Below are 24,189 nucleotides of genomic sequence, written 5' to 3'. Positions count from 1 at the left end.
CCAAGAAGGTTGCCACTTCACACGCTTCCTTACCATTGCTGGGCACTCTGGGCATAGGAGCTGCTAGCCCAACCTGGACTCTGACCGCAGCCTTGGCCCAATGTGCATTTCACTGAACAGATGGCAGACGCCTCAGAGTCCAGCAGCTACCAGAGCCAGAGCCCAAGTACCGCCTCAGTCTGCCCCACAAGTTCTAGGGCTGCCGGCCACAGCGTCGGCATGGGCACTGCAGCGAGCTAACACTCAGTCCACGGCTCTGTCATGTTGTCAGTCAGGAGTGTAACCAGGTGCCAGCTGAGCCCCACAGCTCCAGGGACAGAAGTACCAGGTGTGGCTCCAGACCAAATGCTCACTCATCTGGTTTCCTCCCTAACCACATCCTGCAGGTGCAAACGATCTCAGCTTCTCTTAGATAGAAGGCACATCCCCAAGCCTGAATGTGAAGGCATTCGTTCTCAGGTCAGGAACAAGGCAAATTCAGGGGGTCTTAGCCAGAGCAATTAGGCAAGAGAAACATGGGTATCAAAACTGGAAAGTGGGAAGTTAATTCTAGTTACAGATCTCATGGTTTTATGCTTAGTAAAACCTAACATCCATCAAAGAGCAGCTGAGCCTTACGAATTAATTACAGGGAGTTAGCTAATAGGATGAAAGAATCAATATGGTAAAAAAAAAAAAAAAAAAAGGCAGTAGCAGGTATATGCATCCATAATAAGCTTGGTGAAAATTAAGACAGCAATCTCCATTCACAAAAACAAATGAGACATTTAGAAATAAATTCAACCAAGGGATCCATACAACATGAATTATAAACCAGGTGTGTCTGTTGCATGCCTTTAACTTATCACTAGACCTCCAGGCCAGCCATGAGAGCCTGTCTCAAGAGAAGAAAATTGCAAACCACTGATGAAAACAATTATTAGAGAACACTCCAAATGGGAGACCACCTCATTCATGGACCAGACTAGTCAATATCATCAGAAACACACCTATGCAAACACACATACCCTATATGCATATGAAACCACAAAAGACCCAGAAGAGCCAAGCAATTCTGTTGTGGGGGGTTGGGTGCTGGAAGCCTGACAATACTTACCTGTAAAACATACTACAAAGCTACAGTAATTAGAGCAGCATGTACAGGCATAAAATCAGACAGACTGGCCAGTAGAATAGGGAACACAGGTATTATTCTGTGTTCATATGGCCGGCAGATCTTTGACTAAAACACCAAGAGCACACGGTGAAGAAAACATAATCTCAGTAATAAATAGTGATGACATTTATAGAAGAACCAAACTTAATCTTTAACTTTTTGTTTGTTCGTTTTTTTTGAGACAGGGTTTTTCTGTGTAGCTTTGGAACCTGTCCTGGAACTGCTCTGTAGACCAGAATCACGGAGATCCGCCTGCCTCTGCCTCCCGAGTGCTGGGATTAAAGGGGTGTGCCACCAATCTTTAACTCTTAACATACACAAAAGTCAACATGAAATAGGTCAAAGGCCCAAATGTTAAAACTTGAAAACAAGACATCATGTAAATGATTAATATTTTTTTATATAGGGCCCCAAAGGTACGAAAATTAAGACAAGGAGATAAACTAAGCAGAGGAGCCACTCAGTAGAGGCAGGGACAGTCTTCAGAACTGGGAGAAAAGATTCGCACACCATTTAACTGCCACAAGGTTGGTCTCTAGGATATATAAGGGACTCAAAAGTCTTTAATCCCAGCACTCGGGAGGCAGAGGCAGATGGATTCTCTGAGTTTGTGGCCGGCCAACCTGGTCTACACAGTGAGTTCTAGGCCAGCCAGGACCTCAAAACACAAAGCAATCACAATCTAGCAATCACAAGAACAAAGCTGGGAAAACTGGTTTTTTAAAGGAAGCAGTGGAGGCTCAGGAGTTCAAAAGACCCCAGCTGAAGTCCCAGAACCCATGTGACAGTCCACCACCATCTCCAACGCCAATTCTAGGAGGTCCGATGCCCTCTTCTGGTCTCGGAGAGTACTACATGCAAGTGGTATATAGCTCCATGAAGGCAAAACACCCATGCATTATTTTTTTAAAAACAAAGAATAGAATTGTACGCTTAGATCAATGGCAAAGGGAATGGTGGGAAATGGGGGGGGGGAGAAGAGTTGCAATCTTGCTACACATTAAGGATACTGAGCATAGGCTTGGTACAAGGAAATCACCCTTACCGTGGCAGAAATCAGCCGGCTGGCTGCTTCCTCCTCTCTTCTGACTCATCACCAGATGCTGGACCGGCCTGGGTCCTGGTTTCATTTTGCAACTCTTGGTATCAGCAGACACTGGGCAAACTCACTGTGCACTAGCCTCCCCCTGCACCCCCTCCCAGGCCTGATGGGCTGTTACAGCACAAAGGCTGGCGACATCTAGTGGTAGAGATGTCCTAAGCGCCGGCTCCACAGGACAGCAGTCACTCATGCGATGGTTTCTTGTCGCTCCTCAGGTTACAGTCCCTGGACACGACACCCACCTCACAAAGCTCACTATCCCGAGGAAATCCCAGACCCTCGGTGCTCTTAAAAAGGATTTCCACCTCCCGTTTGGAGGGCGACTGGACTCCACCCTCGAATCAGATCCTTCGTGCCCAATGGTTCCTCTGTACAAACTGAGGCCAAACCAGTCTGCTGCAACAAAGCCTACGTTGTGTGTATTCTTCCTGACTCTTCTACACATATTTTTCAAATAAAGTCCAATGTGAAACTCAAGCCCCATCACCACCTGGAATCAGGGATTGGTTACTCCGGGTGATGGCAACTGTAAGGTGATGGCAACTGTCCCTCTTCCGAGACTGCAATGGGATACACACCACTATTTTCCCTAAGGGGAAAACTGGATGTTTTCAAACCCAGCCAGCATCCGATGGCAAAAGTGATCTTCAGTCTGGATGATTGGAGGTCACTCACTGCCTAGTAATGCCGCCCACATAACACTCCATCCTGAAGTAGTCCCAGAGATTTGCAAGAAACTTGAGAAACAAAACAGACATCCCTAGAAAGAAAAGGGAAAAAAAAAGTTAATTTTGTATGCAGAAAGCAAATGGATCCTAGCAGCAATGATGAACACTTCCTGATCACCTTCTATGTGCGACCTTGCCAGGAATGTTCTTTGTTAAGGATTAACACCGCGTAGAAGTGGCTCTCCCCAAAGGAAGAGATTCCTCGGTAACTGGACTGAGAACATTGACCTTTCCAGTGTTCCAGAGAAATGAGAGGGAATGGCAAACACGCCTGAGCATGATCAGAGCCCAAAGTGGCCGCTGTCTGTGCCAGGGTCCTTGACTACCTGCACCTGATGTCTCAGTCCTCTCCAGATGACCCCACCTCGTCCCTGCCTGAGCCCCAGATGCGCCGCCAGCTGCTCGCCAGACGCATATGAACTTGACTTCCTCTTGTTGATAGTGGAGAGGGCTGGCTCTGCTTTGTGAGTCCCCGCTGATGCTTTCTTCATTTGGCGTATCCAGTCCGTCACCAAAAGCTGCTGTGTTGATGCAGCCCATCCTCTCCACTCCAGTTAGCTCCCCTCACTACTGACCCAGAGTCACGGTCCCCTTGCCAGGTCCATCTCCCACAGGGCACTGGAGGAACGGGGCTGCCCAAAAGCCCTTCGGCTCCCTAAACAACACGGTGCTCGCAGCCCAGATCTCACTCAGTAAAACTCCATTCCAAGCATCTCCTTCAACTAGGAAGCCTTGTAATTCCTATCCCGTGAAATGTCGGGTGATCTGGGTCAAGGCCAGTGCTCTTGGACCCTTCAAATGAGCTGGTTGTCTTGGTTACCAGTTTACAGCACCGTGGTGCTATCTACTTCTTGCTGGCCTTCTCTAGTCTGGTATGGGGTCTTTGAGGCCAGGACCTACTTGTTCGAAAACTTCACTCCTGTATCCTCGGAGCCTAGCACAAAATAGGAGATAAATGTAGCAATCTGCTACAGACCTTTCCAGAACTGTAGGGATTTGAGCAGTTTTATGAAAATAAGTTTTACATTTGGCAACATCCAGCTCACAAGTATACGAGCACACACACACACACACACAGAGAGAGAGAGAGAGAGAGAGAGAGAGAGAGAGAGAGAGAGGAGAGAGGAGAGAGGAGAGAGAGAGGCTTTTCATGGATATATCAAGAAAAACAATCCAAGGATAGACTTGAGTGAAGGCACTGTAGGGGTATCGGGAGGGTGTTTGCTAGCTGTTAGATGCATTTCACACGGCCTTCTAGAGCACACACATAGAAAAAAATTCTTAGAGTCTGTAGTAAAAGTGTCCCCTGTGGAAGTAAATTTATTCTAATTCATCGAAAGAATTAAGAGAAGGCTGGGTGTGGTGGCACACCCCTTTAATCCAGCACTCAGGAGGCAGAGGCAGGAGAATCTGGATGCTAGGCTAGCTGGGCTACACAGTGGGAGACAGTGTCTCAAAACCAGACAGATAAATGGGGATGAGACCCAAACAGGAAAGTCAGTAACAGCTCTGGTGTGCAGCTTTCTGAGCGCTGGGCATTTTCCACGGGCATTTCATCATCTGGTTCTCAGTCATAGCCCGGAACGGCCCTGAAATCATGGGGGACTTGGCCCATGGTGACAGCTTGAGACTCCAAAGGGCCAAAGAGATCCATGGGCATCTTAGTGTCCTTTGTTGGTGCCAAACTTACTCTCTATTTTAATATCCATAGTATTGAAGTTTTTTAACCACTTGTAAATTTGAAAAAAAAAGCATGGATATCTTGATCATTTTACTTAAATAATCATTAGCTTATATCTTGGAAAGCATGTATTAATATTTCAGAAAGTGATTTGGGTATATTACCTTTAAAGTATAAATGGAAAGCATAAAACCAGGTGTGGTGGCCGAGGCAAGAAGACCAACCTGGACCCATGTCAGAAAAGCAAAGGCAATAGAATTTGTAAGAGCAAACTTTGTTTGCCATGGGGTGTGGGTCTCTGAATTCTGACTGACCCTTTTCTAGGGTAGTTTTTAAAGGAAATGAGCTGTTTTCCAAGCTGGCTCATGGCTCAATTTTCTAACAGAAAACTGGTTTTATTGAAGTAACTTGCACATGGATGTGCCTTGCTGGAGTCTGGCCCAGGGCTTCACACACTTGGGGAAAGTGCTCGGCCACTGAGTCACACCTACTGCTCTGCTACCCTTTGTTTTGACCCAGGGTCTCACAAAATTGTGTAGGCTGGGCTTCGAACTCACCAAATTCCAGGCTGGCTTTGAGTCTGCCTGCCTTAGACTCCAAAGTAGCTGTTATGGTCTGGACCACTATGTCCATCTTAAGGTAACATGATTTAAATCAGAAATTTGTATCAAAACCCAATGTAAAATCAACCAAACAGGATGAGGGGCACAGCTCGGTGATAAGTGTGCTTAGTATACACTAAGTCTTGGGTTCGATCTCAATACAAAACATGACGGTGAAATTATTCTATAGTCTGGGTCCTCTAATCTCCACAACACCCACCGTGTGTGTCCTCTAACCTGGCGGATATGTTCTGAGGTTCCAAACTCAGGTGTGACCCTTGTATAGCGAGCGGTACACACGATGACGATGACACATGCTCCCCAGTGGCCCTGACTGCTAACATGGTGGTACAGACCACATTCTGGTACTCCTCCGGGTTGAGAAAGCACAACTAATATTTGGGTGAGTGACTACTTTGAAGGCAGACTGCAACTGAAAAGCTGGTTAGCAAGAATCGCGTCATTTTCAAGGACACTCTTCACAGAGTGTGTGCCTGTTCCAATTGAGAAATCCCAGCACACAGGAGGCAGAGGCAGGTGCCTGGTCTAGAGTTCCGGGATAATCAATAATCAGAGCTACTAATAAAGAGCCTGTCTCAAATGAATAAATAAAAAGCAGGTAGTGGGGAATGTTTAGAGAAACGTTGAGTCGGTGCTTTGTTTTGCCCTAAATAGACGGCTGAGCACACCAGAAATGGTTGGGCTCCTCTATTTACTTCACTTCTCAATGTCTTTCAAGAATCAATTCCGTGCTCTGTTCCAGAAGCAAATTTTCGCAAGTAATTCCTCTCAAAATGGTGTACACTAGCTCCATTTTCCAGTGTACGAAGCAACGCTGAGTGAAGTTATCTGTTTCTAGGAGATGTGTACAAATCCACATCGCACGGGTATTCTACTGCAATAGAAGTTTGACTCGCCTTCTGAGGCAGCGATCTAGTGGATATTTGTGAGCTCACTTCTGCCTTCCTCCTGACCTGGGGACAGGGAGTGATGGCCAGATTAAAGAATACTGTCCTGGATGCCTACACCAGAGTTCACACTCCTGGGCTTGTTCTAGGCTTCACATCACTACTAAGCACACACTGTGCTGTGTTACTCACAGATCATTTTACCGTATTTTAGTACACAAGCCACAGCCTTTCGAAAGTGGCACTTGGGAGGCAGAGGCAGGCAGATCTCAGAGTTAGAGGCCAGCCTGGTCTACAGAGCAAGTTCCAGGACAGCCAGGGCCACACAGAGAAACTATGTCTCAAAAAACAAAATATGCTCAGATTCTCTAAGACTGTAACATTGCTGTGGAGGGGCCATGACTACCTCTGAGCTTACTAAATTTACATTAAGTTTTTACCAATAAAGAATATGCATATAGAGAATGCGGTCTCTTTCTGTCACTTTTTTTGTTTGCAAACATAACAAAATCTACAAACTAGAAAAGACTGCCATCAAATATATTGTAGGAGAGACCAAATTGAAGATCTTAGACAAGAATGTTTCAACAGTATTCCCACATGTCCAGATGGATCTTCCAGAACAGTGTATGCTATTTGTGGCATGTTCTGAGTTAATCCGAATTGTGTGACTGTGCGTTCTATGAAGATGATGGGTCTTCTGATCAAAACTGATTTGGGGCAAAGGATGTCAGTGTGGAAGTGCTTGCCAAGTTTGTCCGAGGCCCGGATTCACTAACATAGTAAAGGATCTGAGAACTCTGCAGGAGAGAAACCAACTTCCCAAGTACACTTAATCATGGAACCACTTCAAAAATCACCGGCCTAGTATAATTTTAAATTTCCAAACATTTTGAGGAATCTTGATAAAAACAAATAAAACCATTTTTCCTGAGTAACGTGTTTTATTGGCTCCTCAGTCCTTTTGTTGAAACACACAGTTGTGATCAAATAAATTTGTCTCTGGAAGAAGCTGGAAAACTTAAGTGTCCTAACCTTATCTATAAAAATATTGAGCCGGGTGGTTGTGGCACCGGAGTTTAATCCCAGCACTCAGAGGTGTGCAGGTAGATCTCTGTGAGTTCTAGGCCAGTACGGTCAATAGATTGAGGACAGCCAGGGCTACACAGAGGAACTCTGTCTCAGGAGTGGGTGTGTGTGGGGGGTAGTATCACATGCTGGTAATAGTAAAAAGTTCCTTGGCCAGAGAGCAGAGGTCAGGGCATTGCCGCTATTGAAACATCCGCTACAAACCCAGTGTGATCACAGAGACGTTTCAAGATGAACTAATCTTTAAATGTATTACATCTGTGCATACACAATGCCCGTCCACACTCTATTGTGCACACGTGGGGGTCAGAGGGCAGCCGTCACATGTCCATTCTCCTTCCTCCCTCCACCATGTGGGTCCGGGAATTAAAAAGTCTGAGGCTCAGCAGCAGGCGCCTTTGCCTAATAAGACAGCCCTAAACTAGAATTTTAAAACATTAGGTGTAAATGCAGGTCTTGATTGGTCTAGATAATAAAAAGCTGGAGTCAGATACAGAAGGAAACACTAAGAAATCAGAGCGAAGACAGCCACGCCTTACCTCCTCAGCGTCTCAGCAGACTAGAGCGATTTCCAGTTTCTCCCTCATATCCTGTTTCTGCCCACCTACCTCACTTCCTGTCTGTCTGTACAGACCTCCAGACCTCTATGGTTAAGCTAGTGGCAAGCTCCATTTCTCTGACCCCCAGGCAGGCTCTATTTGTGCAAGAAAGATATCCCCACAATTAGGTATGAGAGAAAGTCAGGAAAAAAAAAGCAAAGTATAAACAGTTTCTGGATAGAACTGTTTCCCTCCCCATGTTCTCATGAGTTTAAGAGGGCTGAATTCTCTCCAGAGCTGAAATACCAGCCTCCAAACTTTCTGTTGCTTTTGTAATGCGGGAAAAAAAGCAACTCATTAATCAAGGCCTGTGTCCAACAATAAAGCATTGGTTTGTTTGCAGTTTTTTCAATGAAAATGGACTCTCTGCTCTGTCAGCCAGCAATTTCTACTCCTGAGCTCTTCTAGCAGCGGAAGTCTACCGCTTGAGCTCAGCCCTCCCAACATGCCGCTTCCAAGTCATGTTCCCATGATAACTCTGGAAATCTGTTTTTATTAAAAATAAAAAAAAGTCTGGAAATGGGTACGGGGAATATGTACGATTATATTAAGAGTGTGGAGGGATCTTTTCTATGTTGCAATTCTGACCTGAGTCTTAAAGACCAGTTTTCATAAAGCTTTAGGGAGGGATTTTTTATACCAACATATTTTAAGAAGTCTTCTTAAAACAGGGTGAGAAAATAAACAGCATTGCCTATCAACACCCGAATACACAACTGTATGCACAAGGCACTTCATCTGACAGCTTGAGGAAGAAGGGAACAGAAGGAAGCAACCACCTACCCGAGGAGAGAAAATGCAAAGGGACCATGTATTTGAACAGACCGGGTCACAAATGAGTCCTAAAGAACCCTTTTAAGCTGAGGTCTGTGCCAGGCCTCTCCTAGTCTCTAGACTTAACCTCTATGTCCCAGACTGATGCATTACTTTTTTCCTGGGATTCAGTTTGGAGTGCACGCTGCTACTGTGGCCAGCCTCAAGACCCTGGTCCCAGTGCTGGAGCTCCTGCGTGCACTGAGTTCACTCACCAGCCTTCAGTCACTTCCTGGCTCCTGGGATTTAATTTCAAAGAAAACAATTTCAATACGGCTGTACTACACCACTCACCACCAGTGACACTCGCTCCCTAAGCCAGGCTGCACCTGCTGGCCCACAAACAGCAGTGACAACAGTATTTGCCCTTGCTCCTCCTGCCCCGGTCCAGACAGCATCACAGCAGAGTGGGAAAATAAAATACAGCCAGATGCAGACATCCAGACTCGTTGGCATGTAGACTGTTACGAAAAATGTATGATTCAATGAAGCTCTTGAAACAATGCTTTAAATATTTAATAAACCATTTATTTGCAAATAAATAATGTATTATACCACACCTAAATATTGTAGAGACTAGAATTCCCCAAGGATTGGGTTACAGGGGCCAGAGCTGAAGACTCACACCTCTGCTCTCCTTGGATGTGAGATGCTTCCCCATGGGGAGGAGTGTTTTTTCTTTTCAATGCTTAAGTCAACAAGGTTAGTACAAAACTATTCTTTGGTTATTCTAAACTTACAGACCAGTTGATTTTATTTTCTATACTTGAGCATGTGAAAAACACAGGGCCCTTTCATCAAAGGGAAAGATTCCTATTATGAATCAAGAGGTTAATCTACATGGATGGAGAAGTCATCTGGAAATACTATGCATGTTTTAAAGTCTTTCAGCTGGATACTTAGGCAACATCAGGGAGCACAGGGCTGAGCCCAAGGAGCTTTCTGAGGGCCTAAGAGTGTTCAACCTTGGAGGACAGTGAGGTCAGGGAACCTTGTGGGTTGGTGCCCTCCTTCCCCCTTTTTGGGTTCCAGGGATCAAAATTCTGTCATCTACACAGCAAGTGCCTTTTTACCAGCTGCATCACCTCTCCAGCCTATAACCACTGGAGAACTAAGGAGTTTCAATAACTTAAATATGCAATCCTTCACACAGCTTTTTAACTCCTTACACGAGAGGTACTAAATAAATTAAGAGTTCTTTGTTAGAGGAAGGAGGAGGAAATCAAACACTTCTTGCGGAACCACTGCTCAGAAAGGGCTGTCACCATTGGCAGTAGCAGGACTCAGTCCACTTCCAACAGTCAGTCCTTCCGAGAGGGAATTACTAAAACCTAAGAGGAGCTGCCCAGCCAATGCAGATTACATCAAAGCCCCAGTGTAAAATATGACCAAGTGAAGTTATCCCAAAAGGAAGGAAGCATTCTCTTTCTTACTCTCAAGGAGATAAATTGTACAACAAATTTTACAAGGATTGAGACACTTTTCTCATTTTAGTGTATGCAGATAAAAATAAATCTGGGGAGTTATATTCTTAGAAATATATAATTCTGTTTTTCCGGGCAGCTCAGCTAGCTGAAATAAGTTAGCACGATCATTTGAATTGGCTGTCTGCACACTGGGCAGGGCTTATTCCTTTTCTTTAGCTTCTTTGCACATGGGAAACATGACATGAGGTGCCCCGTTTTGCCATGAACGATGCAACCGTTTTTAGGCCGCCCTTGGCAAATCACACATGGTTCAACGGCGTTTAGAGAGAACCCAGATTCCACACTGTCCTCCTTGTCTGGTGTCTCCCCCTTCTCCCAGTCTTTGCCGTCCTCTTGGCTGCTATAGACTATGCTGCTTGAAGTTGACGGCTGGGAATAGTCCTCACTCTCTTGTGACTGGGAGGTATATATTTCTTTATCGTCATTTTCCTCAGCGCAGGACTCCTTAGAATCATTCACTGTAGGTCTTTTCCCATCAGGCACATCTAAGCCTTCTGCCTCCAGTTTGGCTTCTTCCGAGGTGTCCCCTTTATCTTTCCCTTTATCTTCTGGAAGCCAGTTCTCACGAAGGGTCCAACATCTGTTGCAGTGGGGCGGAAGGGGAGGATTCATTTCATTGCAGGAGGTACATTTCCAATAGTCCTTCAATAAAAGAAGACACGAGCAAGCTCTTTAATTAGGCCAGTACCTTCAATATGCCTGAGGTAAAAGTCTATCAGTTTACTTTTCCACATTTCATGTTTTAGATAAAACAGGCAAAAAAGAACGAGGAATGTAGTTAATGCTGTGTTCCAGAAATCAGCTAAGAGAGAAGGTTTAAGGCCCCTTCCATACATGAACACACACAAAAAAGAACTATGTGAAAATAACAGATGCCCATTTCTTAGGCCTGGGATCAACCCCTAGCACTGTTTAAAAAACAAGGGGGGGGGGGCTGAAAAAGTTATAAGCCCCCAAATATATTACTTTTTAGAAGTTTTTTTACAAACATACAGTCAGCTGGGCTGGGGACACAGCTGTTGGCATGTGCATGACCCTGAATGCTTCTGTCTTCCTTCCCATAGTGGGAAATCCCAAAGCTACAAGCACTCACTGTGGTACTGTGTACCTATCAAGTTCTATGTGCTTGAGGACAGACACAGCTTACCCACTTACTGAGTAAATGGCACAGCATGCTTTTCTCCCTCTGTATTTAAATCTGCACCCACTTCCTTCAAAGCTCAACCCTGAACACTGCCTAGACATTACAGGAAAAATCCAGATGAAATCTGCTTTTCCTAGGGAAACACTTCCAACATAGCAATCCCTGACATTCTTTCAGACATGCTCCAAAGGTCACAGTTCAACCAAACACCTCGTTTTCATCCACAAGTCTACAACAATTCTGTCAGCTGCTAGAGCTCAAATCTGGCACTCTCCCACAACCCTTGCCAATGGTCCCCTGCACTCTAACTGCCTGGTGTAACCCCCTGAGCCCAACTTCTCTTTACACAATTGGGAAGGCAAACTCTTGGACACCTCTGCCTTGTCAGTGAACATATCCTACATCCTGGATTTTTTTGCCTGAGGACACTTCTTAGGGCACCCTGAATAAATGTACCCAGTTTACACTGCCCAGCACGCAGACTAATACAGAAGCGATGAGGGTAATCTATATATTCTCCCACATTGACTCTTTGATTCTTGTTATGTGTGGCTTCCACTCTTAACCAAAACCAAACAAAATGGCTTTCAAGGCAGGAATGGACATTTCAATGGGTTCGATATATTCAAGTTTTAAATTCTACCGCAGAAAACCAAAAAAATATAGCAACAGATCACACTGTAACAAAGAAGGAAAGTGTTGTAAGTCGTAAGAGTTGACAAGTTTTAGCTGTATGACACCGCCTCACTTTAAGAAGTAAATTAAGCACATGTTCACAGTTCTCACCTCAGCATTGTCTGTATGTCTGTCAAGTATCAGGGTACTTACAGCTAAGGAGATTTCAGGGTCTCCCTCAAAGGAGTCTACATCACTTTCTCCCGATTGATACACTGTGACTCGATAGACCTAGTAAGACAAATTTATTAGCATCAATTTACCACCTTTTAACCAAGAAATCTGAATTCTTAATTAAGTCCTAAACAAATAGCTTGAGCCACCAAATGACCATGAGAAGTTCTGAAGGGGAAGTCAAACTCAGTTCCAGTCAAGTAGAAAACGTAAGACAATAAACTCTTCACACACCATGGCCACAATTGTTAAATACTTAAACCAAACAAAATATTCAAGAAAACCTACTTTATAAATTCAGACTATTAACCAGAAAACAATGAGAAACGTTAAAGGTACAGTCACACCCAAGAAAGAGATATACAGGTACTGACACTTGTAACTGTTTGTTGCATGTTTTATGTTTGTGAAAAACAAATTAGAGGGGTTGGAGAGATGGCTCAGCGGTTAAGAGCACTGCCTGCTCTTCCAAAGGTCCTGAGTTCAATTCCCGGCAACCACGTGGTGGCTCACAACCATCTGTAAAGAGATCTGATGGATGGCAGGCAAATGTTATATGCAATATATACATAATAAGTAAATATTAAAAACAAACAAAAAACCAAGTTAGTACAAAAAGGGAGGACAGAAGTGGTGTTTGCCTTTGATCCCAGCACTCAGAAGTCAGAGGCAGGCGGATCACTGTGAGTTCTAAGCCAGCCTGGTCTATACAGCCAGTTCAGGGTTAGTCAGGGCACATGGTGATACTGTCTTAAACAAACACATTAGTAAGTGGGAGAGTAAAATGGAGAAATTTGTGGGCAGGCCATTACAAGAATGTCCACCAAGTGTCTGTGTTAGTATATGAGACTAACAAACCAGGCAAGAAACCATAAAATTTTGCCTTAAGTCCACAAATCAAAAATCCAGGATCAAGTGAGTCTTCGGTCTTATTAAGAGCTGACCAGCATGGAGACCCACCTCATCATCGTCATCTGAGAGCTCCTGCCCTCCTTCACTCTGGCTGTAATCTTCCGAGTCAAGAGACTCAACTTCAAATTCTACACTGAACTGATCGGAAACCGAATCCTGATCCAACCAATCACCCGAGTGTTCACTTACAGCATCATCAAGACCCTATGGAGAAGGAACACAGTGAACTCAGTGCCTCTGTGCCTCACTAAGAGTTTATTAATTCATCCTGTACCATCATTCCCTCCTCCTGCTCACGCTACACAGACTGCTTCATGCCTGCTGCTACGGATGCAAATTCTCAGCTTCCTGCTCCGAAAACCATGCCTACCTCTGGCCTCGCCACCACCGCCCCCACATGCTGGGCACTTCCTTACCCCTCTGGAGTGGCAACCATAAGCTCATAGGGAAGCTGCCTCAGCCATGGCATTCCTCGCAGGCAGCCGGAGCCTACCTGATCTGAGGGGGTCTCTGTGGGCTCGCCGCCGCCGCCGCCTCTTTCACAGCATATCTCTCTTAGCACACACAACGCCAGGCTTTCGTCAAAGGACAGGGACCTGTGGCGCTTCCTCTGTCGATCACCAGGCAGCTCATCTGTGTTTTCCTCTGCATATTAAGAGAACGGATAGTAAAATCCCTGTATTTCTAACAAAATTTAATTTCAATTAATTTAAACAGAAAGGCAACCACTTACATTCCAAGTCAAGTAAGTGCCTCACTGGATCTGTCCAGCTAAGGACATTTAAAAGCTTCCAATGTTTTTTCTGAACTTTACCTCAACAAACTACAATAAACTTAATCCATGCAGTGCGTTTACTGCCCCAACAATATACAATTTCTCTGTCAACACCAGGCTTTAAAAATAAGACTATGCAAGGTATGGTGCATACCTTTAATCCTAACACCTGGGAGGCAGAGGCAGGTGAATCTGTGAGTTTGGGGCCAGCCTGGTCTATACAGGGACTTGGTCTCAAGAATTAAAACAGAAACAAGACTTCATCTCCTCTTACTAAAAGAACCAAAATTAGGGCTCTAGAGCAGTGGTTCTCAACCTTCCTAATACTGTGACCCTTTTAACATGGTCCCTCATGTTGCTACTTAACTGTAATTTTACTAACGTTAAGAATCATAATTAAATATTTGTGTTTTCTGATGATGAAAACGGATGCAGTAGAGAAAGAACCCAGATAATTAAGTCACATATACCTGTCTCACTAATTGTTCTCCTTCTAGATGAGGTAGATGGTCTGGAAACTGAATCTGAACAAGGCGTCTCTTCTTGTGGCTCTTGTGCAGGGTCCTAAATACACACACACACACAAAAGACAAATCAAATACACAGCACAGCCTCTTCCAAGTTCTATTTTATATAATCTTCCCAGCATTCAAGAACTGTTTTGTTTTGTTTGTTTTTTTGCTTTTGGTTTTTTCGAAACAGGTTTTCTTTGTATTACTTTGGAGCCTGTCCTGACACTTGCTCTGCAGACCAGGCAGGCCTTGAACTCACAGAGATCTGCCTGCCTCTGCCTCCTGAGTGCTGGGACTAGAGGTATGCACCACTACTGCCAGGCTTCAAGAAGTTTTTGTCATGGAGCTGGAGAGATGGCTCAGAGATTCAGAACATGTCCTTTTCTTGCCTGGGTAACTTTGGCTTCTGTCACTAACGTCTGGACAGCTCACAATCACCTGTAAGTCCAGCTCCAGGCGATATGACATCCTTCTCTGGCCCGAGGATGCACACACATGCTCACACACTCAGACAATACATACATACAGAGATTTTTAGAAAGAAACACTGTATTAGAGTAAGAAATATATTCTACTACTACCTTCTGATCACTGCAACCTTCAGGCTGACATCTGCTCTCACTCTCTGATGTGCCCGAGTCTGAAGACTCTAATAAGAGAAAGTAAAAACTGACTCAAAACAAAAAAAAAAAAACAAGAATTCAACATATTCCAATCTAACACAGTGCTACAGAAAATTTAACCTTTCAACATTAACCATGTAGTCCCAAATGTCATTTGCATGCTAAAACCTGGAGATAATTCAACTTTAAAATAGCCTGGGCTACAAAGTGAGTTCCAGGAAAGCCAGGGCTACACAGAGAAACCTGTCTCAAACACACACACACACACACACAAGCTCATAGAACTATTCTCCCCAGGGAGCGATCATAAAACTCCTATATACAACTTGGTGGTGACGGCACAAGCCTTTAATGAAAGCACCCGTGAAGCACAAAATCACTGGAAACAATGGCTCAGAAAATAAGCACCATGTCACCAAAGCCTGATAACCTGAGCTCAAGCCAGAGTTTCATCTTCAGAACCCACATGACAGACGGGGAACTGACCCTCTCAAGTTGTCGTTTGACTTCCAAATGCATATCACAGCACAAAAAAGTGCTCACAGACACACAAATAGATGTAGTTTTTGTTGTTTTTTAAGGAAAATCCTGGGACTGGAGATGGGCTCATTGGGTAAAAGCACATGCTGCTATTACAGTGGAAAAGTTCGGTATCACAGCGTGCATATCAGGTGGCTCAAAATCACCTGTTACTCTAGCTCCAGAGACTATAACACCCCTGTGGACATCTGCACTTATGTGCACATACCCACACATAAATGAAATCTCTTTTTTCCTTTGAGACGGGGTCTCATTATGTAGAATTGGCTGGACAGGTCCATCTGCCTCCCAAATGCGAAATTGAATGTATGTGTCACACCAGGCTTCATAACTAAATGTTTTTCAAAGGAAGGTTCTTCTGGAGGTTGAGAGCACTGGATGCTCTTCCAAGACATAGCAGCTCACTCACAACAGTCTAACCCCAATCCTAGTAGATCAATGCCACCCTTTGGGTTCTGTGGCTACTGCACACTAGAGGTAGGTATACATAACAGGCAACCCCCCCACCACACACACACAATTTAAAAAGTTGTTTTTAATGGGGGTGGGGTGGGAGGGTGTCAAGACAGCTGTTTAACAGCTCTTGTTTAACAGCTCTGGCTGTTCTGGAAATCACTTTGTAGACCAGGTTGGTCTTGAATTCACAGAGATACACGTGTCTCTGCCTTCTGAATTAAAGACACTTCTGGGATTAAAGACACTTGCTGCCGCCACCTCCCAGCATTTTTAATTTTTGAAGAATAAGAATAAAGTGTACGGCTGTTGAGGCAGCTAACTAGTACAACACTTTCCAAGCACAGATAGGGCCCTGTGTTCGATTCCCAGCAGTGCTGAGTAAAGGAATAAATGCCATGTGGGCTGTAACCCAGCAGCTTGGCAAGAAAGCAGAAAAACTGAGCTCCTAACCAGGCTGGGTAATTTATAAGGATACAATCTCAAAACAAAACAAAAAAGTAAACAGAGGCTGGAAACATGGCTCAGTAGTTGAGAGAACTAGCTACTACTCCAGAGAGTCTCTATCCAATTCCCAGCACTGGCACAGCAGCTCACAACCACCTGTAACCCAGTTCTAGACCTGACAGCCTCTCTGTCCTCACAGGCACTGCACATGGATGGTAGACATACATGGAGTCTAAACACTGAGTAATAATTTACAAAAAAATTAGTGGGCACTTAAAGAGCTGACTAAAAATAAGAGAACCAGAAATACAGTTAAAGCACATAGTAACAACGTCTCTGTGGTGTTTTGTTTTACCCTTTACAGTGAAGGGTTACAGCCACAAAACCACACATTCGAGTTAAGCACTCGTAAAGGTGGGTGTTTTTTTTTTTGGGGGGGGTGGCAAGATGGCTCAGAAGGTAAACATGCTTGCCTGTAAGCGTAAAGGTCTGAGGTGGATCTCTAGAACCCACATAAAGAGAACTAATCCCATGAAGTTGTTTTCTGAGTTTCACATGTACACCATGGTACCCGTGTCTCACACCACAGATGCCTATCATAAGCTACTCAAAATATTTAAAAGCTCAGGTTTCTCAGCTACACAGTGAGTTTAAGGTTAGACTAGGATACATGAGACCCTGAATCAAAAAGAACTGTCTTTAAAGTTACAGCACTTTCACAGTATTCAAAATCAACTTACCTTGCTGACTTACCACCACCAAGTTTCTGTAGATCATTATATGTATTTTCCTTGTAAGGAAGAGAAAAAGTATAAACAGAGAACCTCAGGCTGGAAGAAGTAAGACCCACTTACACACCTACACAAGTAATGACTAGACTTGTGTCTAAGTCAAGTCAGGCCTAGTGGATCTGAGTTCAGTCCTGAAGACTCACACACTGGGAGGAGGGCGGATCCCTCAACTCCACACCCACATGGTACATGCACAATTAAAAACAACAAACCAACCAACCCAACAGCAGGGTTTTAAGATTCCTGAGTTCAGGTTCCCAAACAACGTACGAACTCACACCCCACCCCCAATATCAGGGACAGGACCAGGCGCACGGACGCTGAACCCCATTCTGCCATTTGCACACACAGCTACAGGTTTTCTCTGACAGAGATGGAGGTGAGCTGCAGCCTCGCTGATTCATTTACCTGTGGTCTTTCACAGAGAAGCTCGACACTCCAAATAAATCTCCTAGAAGATCATTTGAACAATACACAATATGCTGCTGCTTCTCATCATATAATCGTTTAGTCATAATATACTGGCCAAGGTAAAATATAATCTGAAATAGAGATACGGTTTCTAAGTATTACAGAAAGTTTCTGTTGCACATACATTAGTAACACCCACAATCATGTGTAAGACCAGTCTGTGTCTAGAAGCAGCTCCTCTGAACATTTCCTCCATATTACTTAATGTGTTTCTTTCTTTTCTTTTTCTCATAAAGTTTAATTCTGCCCAGAAAGCTAGATTCTAACATACTAGGAAAGAAGTTGAAGAGAAAAAAAATCAACTAAAATATGGCAGTAAATTGGAGCAATGACAAACGTTACAAACATAGGCTTCAACAGCTCTGAAGTCATCCCAGAGGAACAAGAAAACCATCAATTACATCTCCCAATGAAATAGTGTCAAAGTTATTAAGTAATCCACCTAACTAGTCCATGGCCCCAACTATTACTATTAAACTATATTAATATTAAATGTCCTTTAATCTCCCCTGTGCATGTACACATACACATAAATACGACTTAAAAATTAAAAATTACGTAAAAAGTATAATATCACAAATTTGCTTACTGTTATGAATTTAAATGATTCTGAGGACTTATGGATGGATCTAATACTTTTACCAGTTTGCCAAAGGAGTTCACAGCACAAAAACACCAAGAATTCTATACTACTTCTTTCTGTTTGGGTTTCCAGTTAAAAAATGAAACACACTGCTGAGTGTGGTAACACACACCCAGGACGCAGAGGCAGGAGGATCTCTGTGAGTGAGAGGCCAGTCTGGTCTACAGAGTGAGTTCCAGGACAATCAGAGCTCAAAAAAAGAAAGCCATATAAATGAGTATTCTTAGCTTCGAAGTATAGTTCAAATGGTCACAAACAATGTCCTTAATACACATTCTTCCCGTATGGCCAAGCTCACCCTCAAGCTTGGAAAGCATGCGCTCAGCTGTGACTATTAAGACACTGGCTCCCTGCCTCGGCTCCACTCACCTCTTTCATAGTGTAGGTGTCTTTCTGCGCACCCACAGACTTCAACAACTTCAGAAACAACGGTTTCGGCCTCACCTGGAAAGAGAAGAGCTACTGTCACCCATGAGAGCATACCCCATAAGCCCTGCAAGTCTGTCCAGAAAGCAGTCCAAAGGAGGCACCAAATACCGCGCTTAACCATTTGTTACAAAGTCAGACCTCAAGAAGTTGAGTTTTACACTAAGTGCAACAGACTTCATAAAGGGAATAGCACACACCACCAAAGAGGGGAAATGCTTTGGAAAAAAGCTAATACACAAGTATCATAAAATCATTAATTACTATTAGTTGTGATCAAGGGGCTCAGAGATTAAGCACAAGACCAAATTCAGTTCCCAGTGCGCACCAACAGGCACCTCACTGCTACCTGAAACCCTGGTCCATTCCAGGTGCTCCAACACCCTCTTGTGGCTTCTGCAGAGACTGCACATACATGGGGAGTCCAGTCTATTACATTTACTACCACATAATCCAGTTCAGCTCCAATATGCTTACTGTACTGTATAAACCCAATGGTCTGCTGTAAGGAAACTTACAGAATGAAGAAGAGTATGTCTTTAGGACTAAACCTATCACCAACCTATTTTACACTCCTACAGAACAAACTCAAACCAGAGGTAATGAGCAATTCAAGACTACAATGCATGTTCCTCAATTACAGTTCAATATTATCTGCCTATGTGATTTACACCTCAAATACTCACTTATAATCATTTATAATGCTCTCAAAAAGGCCAGATATTGCCACCAAAAAAGAGACATACGATATAAAAGCACTATATATATATGTATGAGTGGATACATAATAAATTTTATTTACAAAAACAAGTCAAGCTGGACAGTTGTGATACATGTCTTTAGTAACAGGCAGAGGCAGGCAATCTCTGTGAGTTCAAGGTCAACCTGGTCTACACAGGAGTCCAGAACAGCCAGGGCTGTTACACTGTGGAACCCTGTCTTTCTTTGTGTGTGTGTGAATATGTGTGTGTGTGGGCGGGGGGTGGACAGACAGGTCAGATTTCCCAGTTTGTCTGACTCTCATCTACCTTTCCCAGTAGTAAGAGAATAACTGGTGAGGCTGAAGAGAGCTTAGAGGTTGAGCACAGTTGCTGCTCACAGAGGCCTTGGCTTTGGTCCCCAGCACTGTAACTTGAGTTTCACGAGATGACACTCTCTTCTGGCCTCTGGAGGCACCAGGCATGGACATGGTACACATACACACAGGCAAAACATTCATACACATAAAAATCCTTAAAACAACAAAACAAAACCGAACAACTGCCACCTAACTGGCAACTGTGGCCAGTGTGGCCCACCGAGCAGCCAGCTGGTGAGCCAGTATCCACTGGTACAGTGACACCAAGGAGAGCATGACACAGTGACTGGACTGGTACAGCCACCTGAGTCTCAAATCAGAGCTTTACCATCATCAGTCACGCACTGCTCTGAAGCTGCTCCTCCCGTTTACAGCTTCACGAGCATGGCTCCCATTAGCCTGTGTTCTGTAACTACGGGTGCCCACAAGGACAACTTTTGGATGTTTTACTTCTGTGCTCCACTCCTGTTCCTGGTCCCCAGACAGGCCAGAAGTCTTCAATCTCTTAGAAGTGGTTCCAGACGGCTGTGAGCCATCACATGGGTGCCGAGAATGGAACCCAGGCCCACTGAGGAGTAGCCAGGGCTCCTAGTCACTTAGTTGTCTTTACCTATTAGGACAGACTTTTAGGTCTTCTTTGGGGAGGGGGAGTACAGGGTTTCTCTGTGTAACAGCTCTGGCTGCCCTGAAACTCGCTCTGTAGACCAGGCTGGCTGCAAACTCGCAGAGATCCTCCTGCCTCTGCCTCCCCAACGCTGAGACTAAAGGTGCGCACCACTGCCTGGCATGTCTTGGTGTTGTAAAAACTCTTATGTATTTCTATTTCATGTGTATTGATATTTGACTGTATGTATCATGTATGTAAGTGCACTGTGCGCATGAGGTGTCTCTGGAGACCAAGAGGCCCTGGGACCTCTGGAACTGGCCCAACAAGGTTGAGCCACTCTATTTGTGCTGGGAATCAAACCTGGGTCCCTTACAAGAGCAGCAAAGAGAACTTAACTGCTGAGCCCTCTCTCCAACCCTACTTCTTTCTTTTAAGGACTATGTTTAGCAGTTTTAAATTCTTTTTAAAGTGTATTTACTCAAGTGTGCACAAATAGGTAATCAAGTTCCAAATGGTTAGCCCTGAAAACACACACACACACACATGATTATTCACACATGGCAAGCTGTATTTAGAAGAGACAGAGAGTGTGTGTACAACAAAATAAAAAAGTCATGAATTTGAGAGAGGGGCTGGGGAAGCAGCTGAGAGCACTAGCTGCTCTTCCTTAGGACCCAGGTTCAATTCCCACCCAGCACCCACATGGCAGCTCACAGCTGTAACTACTATTCCAGAGGATCTGATTCCTTCTTAGACCTCTGTAAGCACCATGCACAGACATATAGACAAATAGAACACCCAGCTACATAAATAGTAACCCTTAAAAAAAAAAAAAAAAAAAAAAAAAGGCAAAGCCAGTTGTTAGTCCCAGCACTTGGGAGGCAGAGGCAGGCAGATCTCTGTGGGTTTGAGGCCAGCCTGGTCTACAGAGCAGAACAACTCCAAAGCCACAGAGGAGAAAAAAAAAAAAAAAAAAAAAAAAAAAGGAATGTAAAGAGAGGAAAAGTTTATTGGAGGCTTTGGAAGATGGAAACAGAAGGGAGTTTAGTTTTATAAAAGAAATGGGAACCAGCTGGACATGGCAGTGCATGCCTTTATCCCCAGGACTCAGAAGAAGTCAAAGGATGGCAGATTTCTGTGCATTCAAGGCCAGCCTGGTTTGGAGTGAGTTCCAGGCAATCAAGGATACAGAGAAACCCTGTCTCAAAATATTCACTCTTGGAAGATTTGAAAATTACTTTTTAATTCTTTTCTTCTTAAAAGGACTATTATATATATAGTGTTTTGTCTGTATGTGTGCCTGCAGGCCAGAAGGGGGCACCAGATCTCTTTACAGATGGTTGTGAGCCACCATGTGGTTGCTGGAGATTGAACTCAGGATCTCTGTAAGAGCAGCCGGTGCTCTGAACCCCTCTGAACCCCTGAGCCAATTCTCATGTCACTCATGCAGAAGTCATTGTGCTGTGTCAATTTTAGCATATGTACTGCCCAAGCAAGCATCTCCTAAGTTTTTACATATTAAACTAACTCAAATCAGAACTCTACAATGGAAAGACTTACAAGGTAAGAGCTGGTTTAAAAACAAAACAAATTACTACAAAAAGACAACACTGTTTGTAATATTATACTTGAGAATAAAAAGACAACCCTGTAAAGATCTTCACATAATAAATGCCACCAGATGGTGGTGACATAATCTCAGGGGGCAGAGGCAGGAGGATCTCTGATTTATAGAGTTCCAAAAGAGCCAGAATTATATAGAGAAACTCTTGTCTCAAACCACACCCCCCCCAAAAGTTTCAAAACACTACCTGAAAATACAATAAGTATGTACATAATGTTGAAATGGAAGAATGCTTTCTAAAGCAATAAGAAAGTTAAAAGCCATGGAAACACACAAGCCTGACTATATAAAAACCTTGTCAGAGGGAAAACAACATCAAGTTGCATACAGTACTAAAATAATAACTACTACACTTGAAATGCGAAGAAGAGAGAGTTATGCAAGTTACTAGGAAAATGCAAAAGGGAATGAGGGAAAGGGAGAGGGAAGGCAGGAAGAGGGGGACTAAGAGAGAGATTGGGCAGACCTCAGAGTAAACAAGTCACTTAACAAATGAAAAGATGTGTTGCCTCACCAGAGATCTGGGGCATATACACTAAAACAACGGTCCGGTGATGATAGGAATTGGCTCACAGTCTTATGACATATTTTACAAAGAACCAGGAGTTTGAAGATTTACAACAAAAAAAGTATAAATGTTTAAGAAAATGGAAAGTTAACTGCCTTGATTTGCATGCATGTCCCAAATCATCACGGTATTCTTCACAAATACGTTCAAAATCACGCCAAGAAAGAAAAATTGATTCAGCGCTGGCAGGCTTGAAGACTATCATCACCTTTGGCTGAACCAGTTACCAGGTAGCAAGCAAATGTGTTTATTCAGGTCTCATGATCTCTATCTCCCTATCTTTCTTACAGAATAATCACATACTTATTCTACTCACAAAACAGGAGAGGACTTTCACATCTACCACCAGGTCATAGGGCAGACAGTAGCTCAGCTCAGTAGGGGAGTACTTATGCACCCACACCCCAAAGGCTGGGTGGGGTTCCATGCCTGACACCAAAAGCAAACAAAAAAAGCTATGAAGACCTAAGGAAAATGCTCAAATGGTGTACTCATGTACAAATGCTAAGCAGCCATTAAAAGTAATTCTGTAGTTCACTGACAAGCTGTAGAACACAGCTTATGTGTTAACACAGAATAAGAAACGAGAGAAAGAGAGAGCAATGAGTTTTTATTTTATGCATTCCTGTAGTGACTAAAGTCTTCACAAGAGGCACGCACTACTTTATCGTCTAAAAAGTTAAACGGTGGTAGGAAAAACCAGAAAATGCACGCCATAAACACCTGCATCCACACTTGATGTAATGGAACTCATTTCCCTAGTCTGCTGCGAACACACCGGCTCTCGCTGTTACAATGCAATTACAACCGAGGAACAGTTTCTACTTAAAATACATGTGCTCTAACTTGGGTTCAAAGTTCTTAACTCGATTACCTGGTTAAAAAAAAATAAAGTCACTTTTACACACCCACGACAAAAATACCAACCAGAGTCTCTTGCTCCGAAGCTGGAATCTGTGAGGTGCTTGGCGCACCATCAGGAGACACAGACATGTTGGTATTGCACATTGGCCTACAAGCGGGGGAAAAAGAAAAAACACACACTCGATAAAAACGTGAAGTGGTTAAAATACGTGCGAAAAAAAAATTTCAGAGGAGACAGAAGGCGTCTTTTCTTTACCGGCAGACGTTCAGCGGGCTGTTGCTTACCTCGGTGCTCGCAGGAGAGGCTCCGCGGTCGCCGGGGAGGTCGCGGGGGTCCCCTGTCCGCTGGCCGGCACGCGGCAGCTGCGGGGAACCACGGGGGTTTAAATAGCCCCGGCAGGGCAGGAGGCAAGTCAGGACTCAGCGCCGGCAACGGGCGGCGCCGGACTTGCCCCAACTTGACCAGCCCAACCGGAAAAGCTGAGTCAGCCCGCGCGGGCCGCCCCTCCCCGGGTGCCGGGAGGGACGCAGGCGCCCGCGACCGCAGGCTCGCCGGGCCCTGGCTGCCTGCAGCGAGCCCGGCGCGAGGGCAGCGACCACCGCGCCCGCCCGCCCGCCCCGCCCCGCCCGGGCCCGCCCGCCCCGCCCCGCCCCGCCCGCCCCGCCCCGCCCGGGCCCGCCCGCCCCGCCCCGCCCG

At 44.4% G+C, this 24,189-nt stretch overlaps 2 protein-coding genes across 3 annotated transcripts in view; one reads left to right on the top strand and one right to left on the bottom strand.

Annotated features, from left to right (window-relative positions):
* The window catches only part of Cpm (carboxypeptidase M), a 53,741-nt gene extending 50,711 nt beyond the window's left edge, over positions 1 to 3,030 (top strand). For both annotated transcript variants that reach the window (XM_051176205.1, XM_051176206.1), the window contains exon 9: positions 2,474 to 3,030. In XM_051176205.1, the coding sequence (XP_051032162.1) occupies positions 2,474 to 2,716 (243 nt within the window). In that variant the 3' untranslated portion in view covers positions 2,717 to 3,030. The remainder of the gene's footprint in view (positions 1 to 2,473) is intronic.
* A 6,154-nt stretch (positions 3,031 to 9,184) lies between these two features.
* Positions 9,185 to 23,843, bottom strand: Mdm2 (MDM2 proto-oncogene). The gene is made up of 11 exons (XM_051176197.1): positions 23,778 to 23,843; positions 23,556 to 23,640; positions 18,695 to 18,769; positions 17,620 to 17,753; positions 17,161 to 17,210; positions 14,939 to 15,006; positions 14,316 to 14,409; positions 13,564 to 13,715; positions 13,119 to 13,274; positions 12,138 to 12,215; positions 9,185 to 10,807 (listed from the first exon to the last, which is right to left on the bottom strand). The coding sequence occupies exons 2-11, from the start codon at positions 23,634 to 23,636 to the stop codon at positions 10,247 to 10,249; spliced, it is 1,449 nt and encodes a 482-aa protein (XP_051032154.1). The 5' UTR covers positions 23,637 to 23,640; positions 23,778 to 23,843; the 3' UTR covers positions 9,185 to 10,246.
* Positions 23,844 to 24,189: the final 346 nt, after the last annotated feature.

Source organism: Phodopus roborovskii, unplaced genomic scaffold, assembly GCF_943737965.1.
Source record: "Phodopus roborovskii unplaced genomic scaffold, PHOROB, whole genome shotgun sequence".
Taxonomy (NCBI): Eukaryota; Metazoa; Chordata; class Mammalia; order Rodentia; family Cricetidae; genus Phodopus; species Phodopus roborovskii.
Note: the sequence above shows the minus strand (reverse complement) of the source record. Positions and strands in the feature narration are given on the sequence as shown.

Excerpts from the sequence above, each read along its gene's own strand:
- Mdm2 (XM_051176197.1), bottom strand. The coding sequence starts at position 23,636 with ATGTGCAATACCAACATGTCTGTGTCTCCTGATGGTGCGCCAAGCACC. Across the intron at positions 17,211-17,619 it reads TTCTCTGTGAAAGACCACAG|GAAAATACATATAATGATCT; the intron begins GTAAATGAATCA and ends CTTCCTTACAAG. Across the intron at positions 14,410-14,938 it reads AAGGTTGCAGTGATCAGAAG|GACCCTGCACAAGAGCCACA; the intron begins GTAGTAGTAGAA and ends GTGTGTATTTAG.